General features: G+C 47.4%; 1 protein-coding gene across 1 annotated transcript in view; it reads left to right on the top strand.

The window, feature by feature from the left end:
* LOC144155105 (clotting factor C-like) overlaps positions 1-19,415 on the top strand; it is a 52,913-nt gene that overhangs the window by 9,451 nt on the left and 24,047 nt on the right. The window contains exons 2-5 of the mRNA XM_077686357.1: positions 879-1,005; positions 1,591-1,751; positions 7,648-7,743; positions 10,367-10,531. Of these exons, the coding sequence (XP_077542483.1) occupies positions 879-1,005; positions 1,591-1,751; positions 7,648-7,743; positions 10,367-10,531 (549 nt within the window). The remainder of the gene's footprint in view (positions 1-878; positions 1,006-1,590; positions 1,752-7,647; positions 7,744-10,366; positions 10,532-19,415) is intronic.

Below are 19,415 nucleotides of genomic sequence, written 5' to 3'. Positions count from 1 at the left end.
TATCCCGCTAGATTCAGCAACATGATGTGCTGGCCGTTCGGCCTCTTACTTGTTTAGAGGTGCCTTGTGTACCTACTACCCGTTTCTGAAGGTGCTTGTCAGATGTCGAAATGCACCTGTAGGTCCTTTACTGTTGGCGAGAGGTCCGATATACGGGCGAAAGTAAAAGCCAGAAAGCTGCTGAAGACCACCATTGAGGGCAATTGCGGCACACCAAAAAGCTTTTACCTTTTCCTTTAAAATAAATACTAATGATGTCGCTTTGTTAAGCAGCTCACCACACTACGCCTGATTCGAATCGAAAAAAAAAAACATTTGTGGGCAAACTTCGGCCCAGTACACCTGAATGACCAATCGGCACGTCCGAATTAAGCAATTTTGACTCGTGAAGGGGATGGGGATCTGACACAGCGCATAAATATGATATTCGCTGGGACATTACGCACTCCAAAAAAGCAAGCTTGTACTGCCTGATGTCACAGTGCTGACACCCCTTTTCGTGGCGACATCGTATGCTGGGCCTCGCCATTGGCTTATTGTGCCCTTTGATTGTAATAATTGTTCGTTGAGAGTGTGTTGTTGCAGGATGAACAGGGCAACAGCGCAGTGAATTTTTCGTTTTTGTCCATTGTTTTCGTGCTAAGTTTTCCAGGAACCATGTGGCCATTCAGTGCGTTACGCTGAAGCAGACCCACGAGTCTTTTTAAGAGGGTTATTTCCTTTGACATGCATATGCAAATTGACATTAGGGCAATCCTTGCTAATAAATCAAAGATTTTGTTAGTTCGAACTTCTAATTAGCGGTTTATTTTGACGGGAGCCTACTGTCTAACTGTTTCTAACTCGTGGTTTCGCACTTTGTTTGTCTAATTTTCCAGGCATTCTAGTCACCCTTGCAGCATTTCCTGCCGCCCATACGGTTAACATCAAGGGCTTTTGCCACAACGAGTCACACGATTGCCCGTGTGGCAAGACCGGAACAACAGTGAACGTGAAAGTAGATGGGTACGTTTGTGATGGTGATTAAATCGCGGTAACACAACAACTACATAACTGCTGTGGGAGAACTTTGTAGCTTTTATCATGCAAAATATCGCGTTATGTTTGGGCACGGAAGTAATACGGGCAAATTATGAAACTTGTATAAGAACATGAGGGCAAGAAACGTTAACAATATAAAAACACAATGTGAGGAAACAAGCCTGCGGAGTTTGGAGTATTCGTTTTAAATGCTATGCTATGCTGCGCTAACGTGTTCTATTACATTGTTACAAAGCATTGAGATGATTGGTGAGCGTTGATGAGTAACCGCAAGTCGATCAACGGTAAGCCGATTAAACCTCAAAGCGTGACGCTGGGGCTGACGTCCAATGTCTAGGCTTAACGTTAATAGTGTTTAAGCAATAAAACGACGCTGTAATGCGCAGCTCAGAGCTAATGAAGATTCATCTAAGCAACCGGGTTAGGAGCATAAACATAAGACATTATTTGTTAAGTAGAGTTTTGTTTGTTTTACAATACATACACTTGCCACTGCGTCTAGATATACTGTCTTTGACTCGGGATAAGATCTAAAATCTGTGCTCGCAGGTGCAGCTACGTGAGACGGTTCGAGTTCCGATGCAGACCGTGCGATAGCCACACGTATGACAAGGTCTGTCCAAACTACGCCAACTGCCAGACATGCGCCTCCGGCCTGGAGGGATGCGAGACATGCCCTGTCGGCACGTTCGGCCGCTGGTGTACCTCTGGTGAGCTATGCTGGTGTGCATGAGAACTTCGTTATTAACAGCGAAAATGTTTAGCAATTCATTGAATCACCCGCAGCGCTGGCTCGATCAGTGGCTCTGTGCTGCATACGCGAAGCGACGCGCTCAAAAAAATACGGAAGTGCTCGAAGTTCGGCTTAGAAATCGTGGAGGACCACAACGGTCTGGATTCCCAAACAAACGCCTTGCTCGTTTTCCCGATCAACATTTTTGGCTAGGACGATAGCTTAGCTTGGGCTACGACGATAGGGCTTTATCAGGCGACTATTACGGTGGAGTAGGAGGGATGCCTTTGATGATGAAAGGAAGTCAGCCTGGCAGCGAGCTTGGCTTGCTACTCCACACATGGACATTGCAGGTGCGAAAATAAAAGGAAGCAAAGACACAAAAACTCATAAACACAACAAACGCTCATACACACAGAAACTGACAGACGCAGGATCAAGCGCAGAGCACTGGCACAGTAGTAAAGTTATGGGAAACGTTCATAGGGTTTTGTTCAGGCCGGAGTCACGGAGAAATGACACCAAGGTCTGTGTACTCCGTGTTACCGCGGCAGTTGAGTGCCATGAACCAATGGCGTCGCAAAGTTTCAGTGGTGCATTAGCACGCAGTCCCAAAGTTGTCTTCAAGGTTAGCCGCGGGGTGCCATAACGGGGACACACACACAGTACATGCTCTATGTCCTCACGAATCCTGCAAACGCGACAGTGAGAGGAGGCAACTCGGCGCGTCTTGTGCAAGTAGCGGCTGGTAAAAGCGACGTTGAGGCGAATGCGGTGAACAACTGCTTTGTCATGCTTCCCCAAGCCACACGACATTCGGAAGTTGTAGGCGGGATCGATTCTGTGCAATGCGTAATAATTTTTTGATCCGTCCGTTCATATTGAGAGTTGTCACTACCGCGCCACAGAAAACGCAAGCGTCACGGCGTCACGTAGAGAGAAAGGAATCGGGATGATGACGCTAGATTGGTTGTGGGCCGCGCAAGCTGTTTCGTCGGCCACCATATTCCCATTCGCCCCACAATGTCCAGGTAGCCACTGTAACACAACCTCATGAAGCAAGCTGGCAGCCTGTGCATGCAGAGTGTGTATTTCGTGGGCCAGTTGTTCCTGCGGAAATGATGCTAATTGTCGAAGCGCCGTCCGTGAATATGTGAAAATCACCCACACAGAAGCTTCTTTCCCAAGTATGTACTGCAAAGCAGAGCGCAAGGCTGCAAGTTCTGAGCTCGTCGACGTTGTTTTGTGGCTTAACCTGGCCGCAATTGTGGTTCGCGGCGATGGAACCCAGATTCCGACTGCAGATGATGTGGCGGTCACCGATGTATCGGTGTAAATAGGCTTGTGGTTAGGGTAGCAATTCCACATGTGCTCTAGAGTGAAATACTTTAGGGCTGCAACCGGCAACCTTGATTTACTGTTGACGCCCGGTATTGTGGTGACACTTCACCAGGGGAAGTACATCCAGGGGTGGAGAGATGAAGCGGCGCAGGGTACTTCTGACACAAGGGTGGTAGAGTGTCTTGTACCTCTAAGGCGGGGCTAGAACTCAACGGGTGTCCATGGGCCCTAGTCACCAGCCCCAGATGTAGGCGACGCTGCTCCTCTTTGACTAGTACACTGGGTAAGAAGCGTTTAGACTCTCGTATGGTCCCCAGCGTAGAAGTTGTCTTGGAAAGGCCAAGACAAAACGCAGAGCTCGGGCCTGCATACTTTCTAACAGCCTTGTGTTGGTCTTGGAAATGGGGCCGAGTGCTGGGAGGCTGTATCGGAGCAGCCCTTCGCAGAATGCTGTGTAGAGACGTAGGAGGGGCCAACAGAACAGCCTCCTGAGCTGCTGGTCAGCATGCATAACACCTGAACAAAGGAGCCCAGCTTCTCCTTCAGGAGACGAAAGTGTGGGGACCCCTTCAACGTGGGGCCTTTTGCTTCAGCACCCTGGCAATTTATGATTGTCAAAAGTTCAATTGTCCAGTATGTAGTTTTCGCGCGTCTCTAGCAAGGCGAATTAACTCCATCAAGCTGGAAAGCATGGGGCGGCTTGGCAAGCAGAAATGGCGCACACCAGTCGTGCCTGCCCGCACGGGGCACGAACGGCACCAATTGCACGCAGGCCGCGGCAGCTATAACTTATCGCAGCTCAACATAATGATAATAATATCGAAAATAAAGGTCGAGATGCGATAAAGGGGATGATAATGAGGCGCGAATTTGCGTTAGGGATTTTTATTCGCTGTGCTGGGGAAAGCAGCGATCACATATCTGTTCCGGGCAATTCTAAGCCTAACGTGCACTACGGTTACCGGCCATGGAGCGACCCGGCTAGAGTGAACTAGAAGTATAGAGTGGTTCAAACGGGCCGCAAAATGTGAGGCAAAAAAAGGGTTCGAACCGTTTAGGGGCGCTGCGAACGTTACCCCTCCGTTGTAGCGCAGCAGATACAGTACCGGGCTCCTACGCAACGAACCTGGGTTTAAATCCCGGCTGGGCTCTCTGATTTTTTTCGTAATACCGCATAATGCATACAAAAGCGCCTAAACTGTGCCGTCTATTGTTGCTGTGCACTAACTCATTGGCTTGTTTATATTGGGTGAGTGTTAGTTGAGGGGGCGGCCATTTAAAACAACCAGCAGATACTAAAACTTTAAAAATAGCTACAGCGCGAACAAAAACAAGAACACATACTCACACATTGGCCATGAACTGGCTGAAATCACTTCTGTAGCTACCCTGCCTACTGCAAACGCGTACATAACCAGACTTTTATAGTTCAGGGAACCATCGGCGCGGCCGCATAGGCTACGCGTTGCTTCTCACTTGTTGCTATAAAGCGAAAAAAGCTGCAAGGAAGACATACAGCATAAACGGAAGGTTCGGTCACAGACGAGGGTGTGGTAATAAAGTTTTATTGCCACGAATAAAAGGCTAAAGACCCAGGCAATATCGCATACTTCTGCTGCTAGATCTAACGCGAAGAAAGCTGGAACTACTAAATAAAAAATAATTCCGGTAATTGTTCATCATTGCTTTAAAGAACTCTCTGTGTGAAATATTTGTCAAGTAAATGATGTGATTAAATCAACCGGAACAGGTCTTGTTACGCTGCAATGTTTGATATTGTGCTTCAGCCATGAACTCGTCGTCTGCCTTTGTATGTGCTTCCTCGCTAACGCAGACAACACATGTTCTCGGCAATAAGAAAGAAAACAGAAATGCACAATTTGTGTTTGTGTGGCCAAATTGTTTAATACTAAGAGCTAATTGCACTAGAATTCGCTGAATGAATAACAAATTAAAGATTAGCTCATCTGTACTCGGTGATGATCGTCTGCTTTGTCTGCACGGCTGCGCAAGCCGTGCCCATGGCAGTCTGTTCATTTCACATATCGCCTTTGCAACTGACTGACAAGATTGCAAGAAGAAATCTTGTCATTGTAACTCTAGATAAAAGAGAATGCCCTTGTTGAGGGTTCTGATCACCGTGTACGCTGCATAAGTAACTCGGCTCCGTTACATTAAGTAACTTTTCATTAAGCTAGCTTGCACGAATCGCGAATTTTTCTATGTCGATGTCAGTGGTACCGTTAGGAACTAAATGTACGTGCTGTCTCTGTTCGAATTTCTGTAATTTCGAAAGTTTACACATGCTTTTTTGGTGCGTATAGAGACGCAGCTTAATCAGGCACATACAGAGAAGAGTGACAGATATTGTTTCACAGAAACGGCTTCATCATTAAACTCTTCTATTTAAATGTGTACCTTGAAATTCGTTTGTAAGTGACGTGCATGAATTCAGCTTTGTTATACTTTTCAAAAGGGCATTAAGAGTAACTGTTTTGCTACACAACACCGGGTGCATGAGCACCGCAATCACGGCACACGCTAAAGGTTATGTTTCTGAAGATAGAATGCGAAAGGCCAGATTTTGATTTGCATATGGGGTGAGCTTAGGTTATCTTTTGTTCATAGTAAAATAAAAGGCACTGGCTATTTTACAGCTTTAAAAGTTTAGTCAACTAAAAAAGAAAAAAAAAGCCTGTTCTTGAGGGGGACTTGAACCGAGGTATTTCGCGTAAGAGTCGTGTACTGTATCCGTTGCGCCACGATGGAGCTTTTTTTTTCTTTGATAAATAAATTCACAACACTAATTACAAAATCAACCTTTGAGGTTGAGAACAACAAGAACGTTAATCAAACTTTTAGTTAGCATGTACATGTTTATGCACTTTCAATGCACTCAACTCATATAACAAATTCAAAAACTCTTCGTCACAATCATCGTTGTTCAGCACTTCACGAAGACTGCAGAAATGTTCAACAAAATAACTATTTACAGAACGAGCGTCAGCGTCACTGTGACGAACGTCCATTCTGCTACGCCAGATTGAGTGTAAACCGTAAAAAGCAGGTCATATGGAATACCGTCAGATAGCACAGAAAGATATCGAATTCCTTCAGCTGTCAACGGCAAGTCCTTTTTGATAGTCCTTTGAAGTACATCCCAAAAAAAAGACAGCGTCCCAGCAATCTAGGAAAACGTGCTCCACAGTTTCTGGCTTCTTCCCCAAAAAACAGTCTGACCCCCATGGCAGAAAAAAGCCCCTTTGCTCTTCCCATGTCCTTACTGGCAGGGTGTCCGTGTGGAGCTTAAAGAAAAACGTTTTTACTGCTCCTTGTACAGACATTTTCTTCACACGTTTTAAAACATCGCCTCCGGCACTGCCACGATATCTTAAACGGTACATTGGTTCCGGAAAACAAGATTCTATTAAGTCTGTAGTTAAGCGCTTTCGTGTAACATTGGATAGGTATTCCAATGAAAAACGTGCTCTTAGAAAATGTAAAGACGAGACTACTTCTCGCAGAAAACCGCTGCCACTGGGCCTTAAGTAACCAACGGACGAAACAATGAAATTGGGCAGTACCGTCGCTAGGGTCAACTGCAAGCAGGTACGCACAAAAGGGTCTATCTGGTCCCTCAAAAAGAAAAATCTTGAGATAACCTGCTTTAAAAAAAGATGCGGTAACGCCAGACCCCCATCCTTTAGTCTCCGAAACAAATTGCTACGACTTGTTTGTTCGAAAGACGATTGCCAAACAAAAACAGCAAACAACCGGTGAAACTTTTGCACATGCATCCTGGAACACGCCAGCACCTGCATGACGCATGCGCCACGATGGAGCGGTAACGCTCGCAGCGCCCCTAAATGGCTCGACCCCTTTTCTTGCCTCACTTTTATTACATGGGCCCTTTGGGCGTTTGAACCACTCTATCTTCTAGTTCACTCCAACCCGGCACTAGCACCTCCCCGCGACGCGGCGACAGGTGCGCATGAATCAAAGCAGGCCGCGACAGACATCCTGTTGCCGCCCGCCCGAATGTTAAAAAAAAGAAAAGAGGAGACAGACACGCGAGAAAAGAGATTTAGAGAAATTTTCTTTTCACCATCCCCTTAGCACGAATTTATGGCATCTACCGTGGTGCTCTCCTCAGGAGCCTGCCGAGCAAAACTTAATTAAGAAATTGATAGCACCCATACCCTATACAACAAGTCAGGCCTGAATCCGGACAAAATGAAAATCTTTCATTATACAAGTCAAGATTGCATCCCGAGGAATTAAAGTGCCATGAAACCTTGCTGAAAATCACTGTGACGTCATTTTGATAGCCCACAAGATGGACGTCTTAGTCATTTGCTTCTGTTTGTCTTCAGAAATAAACTAGCTAGAGCTTTAGGTTTTACTACATAATAAAAAAGTAAAGTAATAAGCAAAACTGAAAAGTTCATCCCCAAATAATGTTTAAACACATTCACGTTTCGCGCTAAGAGACGGAACGTTTTACCCTTTATATGTATATCTTCTACGTGCAGTCTGCAGGTGCCAGAATGGAGGAAACTGTGACAAGGACACGGGTCTTTGCCGATGCCTGCCAGGCTTCACGGGAAGTCTGTGCGAGCTCCGAGACGGTAAGCTAAATAGCGGTGAAGTCTGAGTGTGATTATCCAGGGATGCATCATACGCATGGCCTCTGTCTTTGCTTTGGATTGCGATTTGCGTAGTGTAGTGCACACCCGTGTTGCTCCATGCGTTTCAATGGGCAGCGCATGGTTCTGATTGGCCAGGATTGTAAAGCGTCATACACGTCTCTCGTCGAATGGCATAGGGTGGTCGGGATGACGCGATATCTGGGTATTTTCGCAGCAGCGACGGAATTAATTTGGTACACTTGAAGCCCATGTCGTGGCCTAACCTACACTGCTTCACTATCTTTCTCCCGCCTACTGTCACTTATGCTGCTTGTGCTGCGTAATTACAAAGCCCGGGCTAGTGTCACTAGATAAAGTATCAGATTTGATTGATTGTAGGGTTTAACGCGCCGACGCAACGCAGCTGATGAGGCACGCCGTAGTGGAGGGCTCCGGATTAATTTTGACCACCTGGGGATCTTTAACGTGCGCCGAAATCTCGTACACAGGGGCGTTTTTGCTTTTCGCCTCCATCAGAAAAGCGGCCGCCGCGGCCGGGAATCGAACCCGCGACCTTGTGCTCAGCAGCGCAGATAAAGTATCAGAGTACCGCCACTGAGGCACGCAAGTCAGCAACGGCGGCCATTTCGTTGTTAATCAGTGTTGAGAGACTGACGCTTCTACGGCCTTGCCGCTATAGCTTCGCCCGGGTCGTTTGTTGAGAGCACTGTCGAAGATGCAGCAAAGCGGCATCTTTAGACGCATTTCTGCTGCTGAAATGCATCTACACGCATTATCTTTGAGTCACGTTCGGAATGAAGCCAGTTGCGCGCAGCCACCGAGCAGGCAGGACAAGCTAGTCTACCAGAGTTTACCGACTAAAACGCAAAAACAACAAAATGGCGGTGCCCATGAACCGTCGCAATCTAAACAAATGTCACGTGATGCAAATTGAACAATAATCATGGCGGCGGAACGGAACAATAGGAGAAAAGAGTGCCGGTACTCTGTAACCTTATCCAGTGACACTCGCGCGGACCACATTTGAAAGTCAGATCGTGCTTGAATGCTGGGCTTCATCTCTCGCGCATTTTGCCCTTTCTTTCGCAAGGATTGGTTAAACAACTGGAGGGCGCTTAAGCTTGGCTTTTAGGCGTGAAAGGCGATAGCGTTACAGTGTACGGCCATGAGGAAGACCGCGTTGTGCGCCCGGCATCACGCGTGTATCAAAAGCGAGCGCATGCTACGGCTTATTGCAGCCTAGCGCTGATGTCATCGTACCACGTAGCGCCGCCGTGCATTGCGTGTTTACCATCAAGCTTCGCGTGTTTTACCTTTTCGTTTAGGAAAAGGACGAATAATTTTTCTCGCAACTTTCCCTCTATGGTAGCGGCGCCCGCGAGCGCGAGTGGTGAAAACTTCCCGCTTCTGCTCGCACGCCATCTGTTGGGGCAGCGCATTACGATCCCGGGGTTTCAATGAGCGCGGCAAGATGGCGCTATGGAATTTTTCGCTCTAGGGAGCCTCGATGCAGCGCTTTCGAGGCTTTCGAAGCGCTGCATCTCATGGTCAACGCCACCGACGACACCGGTTTGTCTGCGCCACTGGGCCCTTAATGCTCCGCGTTAAACGACACATTCTCGTAAAGCGTACCTATGGGTTATTTTAAATGCAGAGCATTTTGTAGCGTCCGCCGTCCGTCCGCAACAGCTCAGCGCGCAGGTGTGCCCTCTCCCCCACTCCTCCTCTCCCGCATCACGCTACCCTCCCCGCTCTCAACAGCAGGTCCGCACCCCTCCCCCTACACTATATAAAAAAAATAACAGTTATTGGCGCCTGGTTTCTATCCCACGACCCTGTGGGCGGAACGCGAGGTACATGGTGCTCTTCCCACTGCGCCACAAAAGCGACGCAGAATCAAAGGGTACGAACGCGCCTTATATCCTTGACTCATTCAAACTACGTCAAGAAGCTGCTGATACACGGCAGCAGTTGCATCGATCTCGTCTTCACCAGTTGCTGCAACGCACGACCACTGCTTAAAGACCCCTTAACAGTACACTTTAGCGACCACGAAGCCGTCGTTCTCAGCGTCCAATACAACGACAACAGCAACAAATAAATAAATAACGACTTACAACAACCTACTCCTTGCCTTCACTTCTTGCGTCACACAAAAAAAGAAAAATTGGGCCCATATCTCCACGAGGGGGGACTCGAGTCGCAAAATCACGAAAGTAATAATTAATTTATGAAAGAAATATTAATAATTAATAGTAATAAGCAATAATAGTTAACACATTCACTATCACCCCACCACCACCCCCCAAACACTAACGTTAACGCAATACATCCACCCCCTACGCGACGCATTTACTCGAGTCCCCCCTCGTCGGGAGATAGGCCCAATTTTAAATGTGCGTTTGTAATACTTAAACTAACTCTCGGAAAATCTCCCCCCTCCCCCTAAAAATTTCCCCCGAGCTGTATTTTCCGTGCTTAGCAAAACCCGAGTTTAGCAAAAAAAAAAAAGTAACTTTCCTAAAAGGGGGGGGGGGGGGGGGGGGGGGCTCTTGTCAAAACTGGTTGCGGTGTATGATTGTTTTTTATATGTGCTGTTCAGGCTGCCATCCGCCTGTCCACCCGGAAGGCGTCGTGGCTACCATGGCACCGGCGTACCTACCAAAGATTATTCACTATCAGTGCCCAAATGGCTTCAAATTGGTCGGCGTTGGTACTATCAACTGCCAGAACGATGGCTCCTGGAACGGTGTGCCACCATATTGTGGTAAGTCCATGGACGTGTATTCTGAACTTCATGTGAAACTGTTTACCCAGTGTATGTTCTCTGGTCGTGGCGATTTTAGAACGGTACTTTGTCATAACTTAAAAAGAAATTCCGGGAGGTTTCACGCGCCCGGAGCTACTCCTGGGCTATGGGCGTGTCATAGTGGAGGGCTCCATCCAGATAAACTTTGACCACCTAGTGGTGGGAAAAAAAACAAAAAAACTGTCCAGATGCTAACGTGCGCCGAAATCTCGGTACACGGGCGCTTTTGCTTTTCGCCTTTGCTGAAAAGTGACCCGGCCGCCACGGCCGGGAATCGAACTGGCTCAGCAGCACAATGCCTTAGTCACTAAGCTACCGTATTGCTGAACCGCGATGGTCCCCTGCAATACTTTTCTCAACTTTTTTTCAAAATCTGGAAGGCTTCAGCACGTAGTCAGCATGCGGGTACAGTACTTAAATTAGGTGGCCACAGAATATCCGAGCCACGTGTAAATTGTCCCACACTCTCTGAAAAAATTAAAAACGCCGCTCAAATGATTTTCCGAACTTCCTCGGTCCGGACACTATTTGTAGTCTTTAATGACCTCACTCAAGCCATGTCACGGCTATTGGCTGGTTTAGTCTCAGTTGCAACAATAAACGCGTTGTAGAGGGGTTTTAAATAAAGAAAATCGCAACAAAAGAAATGCAGAGACTAGATGAGGTATATTGTACGACGAGCGAATCACGAAGTGCAGCTCTGTGCAGGCGATAACTATTGCTTTCCAAGAACTTCCAGTAACAAAGGAAAGGATGAATGCGTTTACCGGCAGTGTAGCAGAGGACCTTTATTAAATATGCCGTGGTTGTGTGGCCCATCATAGATGTAGTGGAAGTGTGATATCAGTCTATAAAATATAGTAGTAGGGCTAGGCACCACTACTGTGTTACCACTGCATTTACCACGAGAGTAAAAGGAAAGGGTGCGATTTTTTATATTTTAGGCTTTTCATTCGTGATGTTCTGTTCGGCATAATAACGCCCGCTATGAGCTAGTGAAGTATCGACACGGGAAAATGAAATTATGCGCCCACGTCGATCTCCGCTATCCTCTTTGCAGTCGCACAGGAAGCTGGCTGGTTAACATGCTGCAGTCAGGTATCTACGACTCGAATTGGTTTAGGTATGCGTGTTTCGTACTGGGTTACATCTGATGTAAAATTTGATGACAAACAGTTGAAGGCATTGGTCCGGAAGTTTGAATCATTGCTTTACTTTTGTCGACTCTGCGAGACGGCAAAGGGGTGGACACCGGAAGAATGTGAGCGGTGGAAGAGTTGACGAGTTTCTAGTCACGAAAAAACTCTCAGAATGACCAGTTTTCCAAGCGCATTAGACGTAAGCGGGTATTTTATTTATTTATTTATTTATACCTCAAGGGCCACTTTCAGGCATTACATGAGATGTGGACACACAAAATGGGAGGCGGGTTGCAGGGTGAAGGTGCAAACATTGAGGGTTACATAGCACGATACATGGAGACGAAAAGCGAAAACACCTATGTGTGGATATTTTTGAGCACGTTAAAGACCCCAGGTGGTCAAAACTAATCCGGAGCCCTCCAGTGCGGCGCGCCTCATAGCCCAGGTGTAGCTATGCCGCGCTAAACCCACAACATTTGAATTTGGATTCTTCTATGGCAGACTTAAAACGACTGCATTCGGAGATAATGGCAATTCTGGCCGGATGATCGCTCCAGTCATGCGCTGTACGAATTAAAAATAAGCGCTGGAAAGTTGTAGTATGGGCCCTTGGCGGGTAAGCAACGTTGCTATGACTGCGGCGCGAACTGGTGCGATTAAACGATTTAGATGCGAGATATCATTCGACGGAAGTTGGAGGAGGGAGGTGAAGTTAAGATTTTAGAAGAAGAAGAAAGTGACTTTACTGCCACAAGGAAACCCTAGTACGGAGCTCCCGGGAATCAGTGTCCTTTGCACTTCCGCGCTAGTCGGCCAGCCTCCTTTCCCATGAAGTGGGGGTGGGATTGGGTATGGGTGGAAGTCTGGGGTTCTGCGTGCACGTCCAGAGAGTATGATAAATGCTGGGGTAGTCCCTGCAGTGCGGACACTTGGGGGTCCGCAGTAATCTCTGGAATCGGTGTGTGAGGGGTACAGTGGGTGGCGTGTTTGTCTGGACCTGCCTAAGTACAGCGGATTACCGGCGCTTGAGTGTTTTGTGTGGTGTTGGGTACTTCTGATTGTTTTGACAGTCTGTCCACAACAGATCTCTGGTGTCAAATGTTTTTTTTATTTCCTGGTAAATGCTCAGGCACCCGGTGGTTGAGTTATACGAATGGTCGGACCGGATGAACCTGGCTTTCACGGTTTTCAGCTGATTGAAGGCGCTGCAGAGGTTGGCTGGGGGAAGGGGGGGAGGGAGGGGGCAGGGGGTTCATAGACGGTGCTGCCTTAATCAAGTTTTAAGGGAGCGAGTGTTTTGTAAGCGAGTGAACAAAGTATGGTGCCAAGGAAAGGTTGCGACACGATTGGTTGCATTAGTAACATAACTGACATTGTCGTCAGCAAAGAAGGAGTAATTGATTGATTGTGGGGTTTAACGCGCCGACGCAACGCAGGCGATGAGGCGCGCCGTAGTGGAGGGCTCCGGATTAATTTTGACCGCCTGGGGATCTTTAACGTGCGTCGAAATCTCGTACACACGGGCGTTTTTGCTTTTCGCCTCCATCAGAAAAGCGGCCGCCGCGGCCGGGAATCGAACCCGCGACCTCGTGCTCAGCAGCGCAACGCCTTAGCCACTGAGCCACCGCGGCGGGTAGCAAAGAAGGAGTACGCGCTGACCCAGAAAAGACTGCTGCAATGAGCACTTTCCTGAGACCATCAGACAAGAAGGCGGTGAGAAGGTTCCTGGGCCTTTGCGCCTACTACCGACGTTTCATTCGGAACTTTTCCCACATCGCCGCCCTACTAACCCACCTCACGAAGGAAGACATTCCTTTTGAATGGAAGCATGCATGAGCAAGAACGGGCTTCCGAAGGACTCAAAGAAGCGCCACAGAAAACACCTGTTTTGGGGCACTTCGACCAGGAGGCGACGACAGAAATTCACACTGACGCTAGGAACAAGGGGCTTGGTGCAGTAATTATTCAAAATCAGGATGGCGCTGACCGAGTCATTGCATATGCGAGCCGCGTGCTCTTTAGGGCGGAGAGCAATTACTCCGCTACTGAGAAGGAGTGCCTCGCCGTCATTTGGGCTATCACTAAGTTCCGCCCTTATCTTTACGGGCGCCCGCTCCGCGTGGTCACTGACCACCACTCCCTATGCTGGCTGGCCAACCTCAAGGACTTGTCCGGCCGCCTAGCACGGTGGAGCCTCTAAGGCTACAAGAAATCGACGTCACTATAGCGTACAAGTCTGGGCACAGGCACAGTGACGCCGACTGCCTCTCTCGGGCTCCCATGGAGTGTGGACAGGCTGTTACCGACGACGATGATGACGACGCCTTCTTGGGAGCAGTCAGTATTGCGGACATTGACACGCCAACGGAGCGACCCTGAGCTCCGGCAGGTGATCACCTACTTGGACGACCAATCAAGTGCTGTCCCTAGAGCCTTCAAACGTGTTATGCACGCGCTCACTCTTCGGGACAATGTTCTCTACAAGAAGAACTTTGCGGCTGGCGGCCGCTCGTGGCTCCTGGTCGTGCCGGACAATCTACGCACGGAGATTATTGAGAGTTGTCACTATGATCCGACTTCGGGACACCTTGGTTACACCCGTACGCTAGCGCGACTAAGGGAAAAGTATTATTCGCCTTATATTCCCAAAGCTGTACGTCATTACACCAGAACATGCCGAGAATGCCAGCGGCGAAAGAGGCCCCCAAAACGCCCTGCCTGACTTCTTCAACCGATTGAACCGCCGATGGCCCTGTTCCAGCAAGTCGGAATGGATCTGCTAGGTCCTTTTCCTTTGTCGAACGCACGTAATCGCTGGATAGTTGTGGTAACGGATTATCTGACCAGATACGCCGGAACCAAAGCCCTTCCATTCGCAAACACATCGGAAATAGCTGCTTTCTTTATCCAGCACATTTTTGTGCGACATGGTGCACCAGATGTCCTCATCACCGACCACGGTTCTGCGTGTATACAGCTCAACTAACGCAAGACATTCTGCGCCTAAGTCACACCAGTCATCACAGAACTACCGCATACCACCTTCAAACAAATGGACTGACAGAGCGCACGTTAAAGACTATTTCAGACATGATGGCGATGTACGTCGACGTGGAGCATCGAAAATGAGACGAGCTTTTACCTTTTGTAACCTTCGCGTACAACACTGCCGCGCAGGAGACAACAGGGTTTTCTCCGTTTCACCTGGTTCACGGCCGGCAAGTAACCACAATGCTGGATGCCATGTTGCCCCTCCTGCCCAGTGATGATGCCCACGAGGACGCTCAACTAGTCTCTCAGCGCGCAGAGGAGGCCCGGCAATTAGCCAGAATACGAATTTCCACTCAACAGTCAGTCGACGCTGCTCGCTACAATCTTCGTAGACGTGACGTACACTTCAGTCCAGGAAATAAGGTGTGGGTCTGGACACCCGTTCGACGCCGTGGGCTTAGCAAAAAGCTCCTTAAGTGCTATTTCGGGCCGTATACAATACAATACTGCGCCGTATCAGTGACGTTAACTACGAGGTACTACCGGACACAGTGCGTTCTTCATCCCGACCATCTTTACGACCGGACGTTGTACATGTTGTGCGCCTCAAACCCTACTTTGATCGCTAAAATTCCAGCCGACACTTCCAGAGCAGCGCGTTGCAGTTTACGAATCCAGCCGCATCGGGACAATGCGTTCTTGAAGAGGGGGGTAATGCCGCAAGCATTAGTATTCATTGACACGGCGAACGGTGAACCCCCACTATTATCTGTTCTTGAGCTCAGCCTCGTCATCATCATCAGCACACCATCGGAATCATCATCGACTGACGGCCAGAGGAAGATGACGTTGTTCGCTCTCGACAAGCGCGCGGTCGCTGTTTTAGGACCCAGCGAGTTCGTGACAATAAAGCCAATTCCGTCAACCTTAAACCACCAAGATCCATCGTCCTATGGATGACAATATGGTTGGAACATAATTAAATCGTGACTGATGTGGATGCCTGAGTACTTGACAGACGCGGAGGACACAGTGATATTTTTTTGGTGGTACGTGTTGGATGCATAATTAGGACGGCGGAGAAAAGAGATTAGAGAGTTTTCACTAGCATCAAATTTCATGAGCCATTTCGTGCACCGTTCTTGAACAGCGAGGAGGTCGTTTTGAACGACAGTTACGTCAGACGAGTTGATTTTTGCCCTGTAAATAACGAAGTCATCCGCGAAGAGGTAGATATTGAAAGAAACGATGTCTGGAAGGTCATTTATATAAATTTAAAAATTAAGGGGCCCCAGCACTGGCTGTGCCTTGTGGAACACCAGAAAGAACTGGGGATAGAGGTGACGACTGCGAATGGAGAGACAAACTGTTGCCGGTGCGTAAGAAAACTTTAAATTCGATTTAATCATGACGAATGTAACTTTAGGCGTAATAGCATAAGTATCAGTCGCGCATTGGGGACTTTTTCGAATACTTTCTGAAAGTTAAAAAAAAAAAAAAAAAAGAGGGCGTCGATGTAGGTTGGAATGTTATGATGAAGATGCGAATGCAGGTAGGAAAGCTCGTTTAAATTAACACCTTTTTTTAGACGCATCAATTTCGGAAACGAACATCGGTTTCTAAATACATTAGAAATTATAATTACAAATATTAAAAGCAAACTTAATGCATACTGACATTGACAAATTGTCTGCATGCTTAGCCAACATGGCTGTAAACTCATTCATTATGAAATAACTACGTCAAGACGACCTCATTGAGAAATAAAATACGCGAATTAAAAATAAGGGCGGCTACAAGAATAATCACATAACGCTTTAGTATGGTGAGCTTAGGTTTCGGACAGTACGTGCTTTTAATGAATGAAGCATATGTCCGTTGGGATTTTTTACAATCAGTGGTGCATTGTTCGACAACCTGTATCAGCGGAAACTGACAGTGCCGCCACCGCAACTATTACATATTTAATTTAAATTGAGATAATTGTTATGGACGCTGCCAGTGTCAATTCGAAAAAATTGAATGGCATTGTTGAGTGGGGTAAGAAAGGTTTCATTTCGCAGGGAGGCGGGGTACAACATTGAATAGATATGGCGAGGGGACTACTACAAAGAGATAAAGTGAAGAAAGACACAGAAACAAAAATCAAATAGAATTATAAAAGCAAAACCCTTCGGATACAGTGGAAAATGCTGTACCAACACCTTCCCATTATTTTGATTTTTTTTTGTTTTTTGAGGGGTCTTACCCCGTCGGTAGTTGTGGTGAAAGCAGACATCGAAATCGCGAAAACTTGGTGCATCGCTTGAGAAAGAAACTTAATTCTCGGCGGTCGTTATATCATGCTAAGCAGAATCAGTGGTTTCATAGGGATTCCGCACCCCCCACCCCCAGTTTCTAAATATTTATTTTGTTGGGGGGAAGGGGGGACCGTGGCCCCTCTTCTGTGAGCACACCACGGGTATGGTGTATTAATATGTTCAATTTACTTTATTCACCTATTCATGCCGCTGTCGTGGGCCAGATTCGGTGACGCAATGGTTGGTTCTGCAAAAAGGGTCGAATAGGGCGCAGTTATGGGCGCCTATGTTGTTAGTATGTATGTATGTATGTATTTATTGTACTTAGGAAAAGGAAAAGCCACCAACAGGCGTAATTTGTCTCGCCTAGGGGGCGGACACCGGAACGCCTGCTGGTGTAGGGGGGGAGGGGGAGGATAGGGAGAAAAGAATACATAGGAATAGGAGGATAGGGGAGAAGGTTGACATTACAATGCATGTAACTCGCGCAAGGGTAAATATAAAACACAAAAGAGAAAAAAAAGGAAAAAGGGGAATAAGGGTAAGTATAAAACACAGAAGAGAAAAAAAAAGGGTTACACACTGGGAAAATTAACATTACAGAGAAACACTACAGATATAGACAACACATGAATCTACAAAAAAAACAGCATCCCGCGCCAGGTACAAAACCCTATTTCGGGAGTATGTTGGTAGCTGAGCAGCATGATTGAAGACAAAGATTTATAACTTCTTGGAGTGAGATGGCTATGAAATATTGTGTAGTATATCAACCTAATGTTTTATTGTTAACGCACCTTCGGGGTTTATTTAGGGGGTATCGTCTAAACGATATTTTTTCCCGAGCTCTTCAATATGGGTTTGCCAAGTTCAATGTTAAATCCGAAGATATACCAAAATAGTTCTTCATTCGAACTTGACGGAGTGATGTAGTTGAATGTAAAAGTTAGATTCTTCAGACACTTCTTTTGGGTGAGCGGAAATAGTTATGAATTGGTTTTTTAAATGTAGATGTAAAATTTGTGAGGCTTGACTTTTTAGGACATGTTGCTTAAATGTGCATTTGCTTGATGGTCAAATAACCGGTTAAAGGCCAACTGCACTCAAAATTTCCACCTCTTGAAAACACTACTTCCGTATAGTCTGCTGAAAAAGAAAGCAACATGCAAAACACAACAGCTGAAATGCGCGCGTGGACACCGCAAGCGGTCAGCAAAAATAGGCGATTTTGAAACCAAAATCGAGAAGAGCACGGCCATTGAAGTGACGTTGCAGCCGTCCAGCGAGCGGCCGGACGGTCAACAGTTCGGGAGCAAGCCTGCGCGCAAGCTCTAAGCGCACGGGGCAGCAAATGGATGAAGCGTTCGCAGCAGAGCTCGACCGGTTCTCCAGCTGCGTGGCTGGCCAGAGGAGGAGAATGAGGAGGAGGAAAACTTTATTAATGCAAATGACAGAGTTAAAGGGGGGGAGAGGCTGTTAAGTCTCTCTAGCGTGGGTGGTGGTCTTGAAGATGCCCCTTCGGCTGGAGCGTCACAGGCGCGTGTCATGGCTGTTCACGCGATCCGCCGGCAGGTGCGGCGTGGTCTGCGGCGAAGCTTTTAGGTGCCGACTACCTTAGGACCGCACAATGTCCGTCCGCGTCCGTGCGCATAGCATTTACAATCGCAAAAAATCCCGCAGGCACCGACAAGATTCGAGCCTGTGTCTGGTAGACCAGACATAGTTGGCGTCAGTCATCTTACCCGTTGGGATATGACCGTGAGTTAGTACCCCAGAGTCAAACGGCTTACTCCCTCGCCTGTAACGGTGCGAAGTACCTTCCCAATGTCCGTCCGCGTCCATCCGTGCGCACACCACCATCAAGCGAAAATCAAGCGAAATTCGATTTGAGCCGTGAGGTGCAGTTTCATTTAGGGAACAATCAAGGTACAACTCACGGCTCAAATCGAATGACGGTCGGGGCGCAAATCGGATGTCACTCGGGGCGCAACTTGGATGTCATTTCGAGTCACCGTACTCCGCACCCTTGCCATCATCCACGGAGTGGAGATGCTGCCCTTTTTTAAACGCTTCTGACTGATTAACGAGGCGTTTCACGGGGCTACCACTCGTGTCCCAGCTGATTTGGTGGCACTTACTAGACGTTAAAAATAAATTTGGCCGAGGTGAAATTTGAGTGCAGTTGACCTTTAAGTGGTGCTCGGAGCTTTTTAGCACCTTTTTAGGTGCATATAACCAGCACGTCTTAAGTTTAAGGCGGGATGCTGTCTACAATTTAAAAACAAAATTTGATATTCCTGAATGCAAGGGATAGATTGAAGGAACCGGTTTGTAAGTAGAGTTCGCTACGAAACAAAAGTACACACAACGTTGCTAAACTGAACTTGATAAGTGAAGCGTGCATTACGG

Source organism: Haemaphysalis longicornis, unplaced genomic scaffold (assembly GCF_048455015.1).
Source record: "Haemaphysalis longicornis isolate Haplotype H1 unplaced genomic scaffold, Haemaphysalis longicornis Haplotype H1 scaffold_1, whole genome shotgun sequence".
Lineage (NCBI taxonomy): Eukaryota > Metazoa > Arthropoda > Arachnida > Ixodida > Ixodidae > Haemaphysalis > Haemaphysalis longicornis.
Note: the sequence above shows the minus strand (reverse complement) of the source record. Positions and strands in the feature narration are given on the sequence as shown.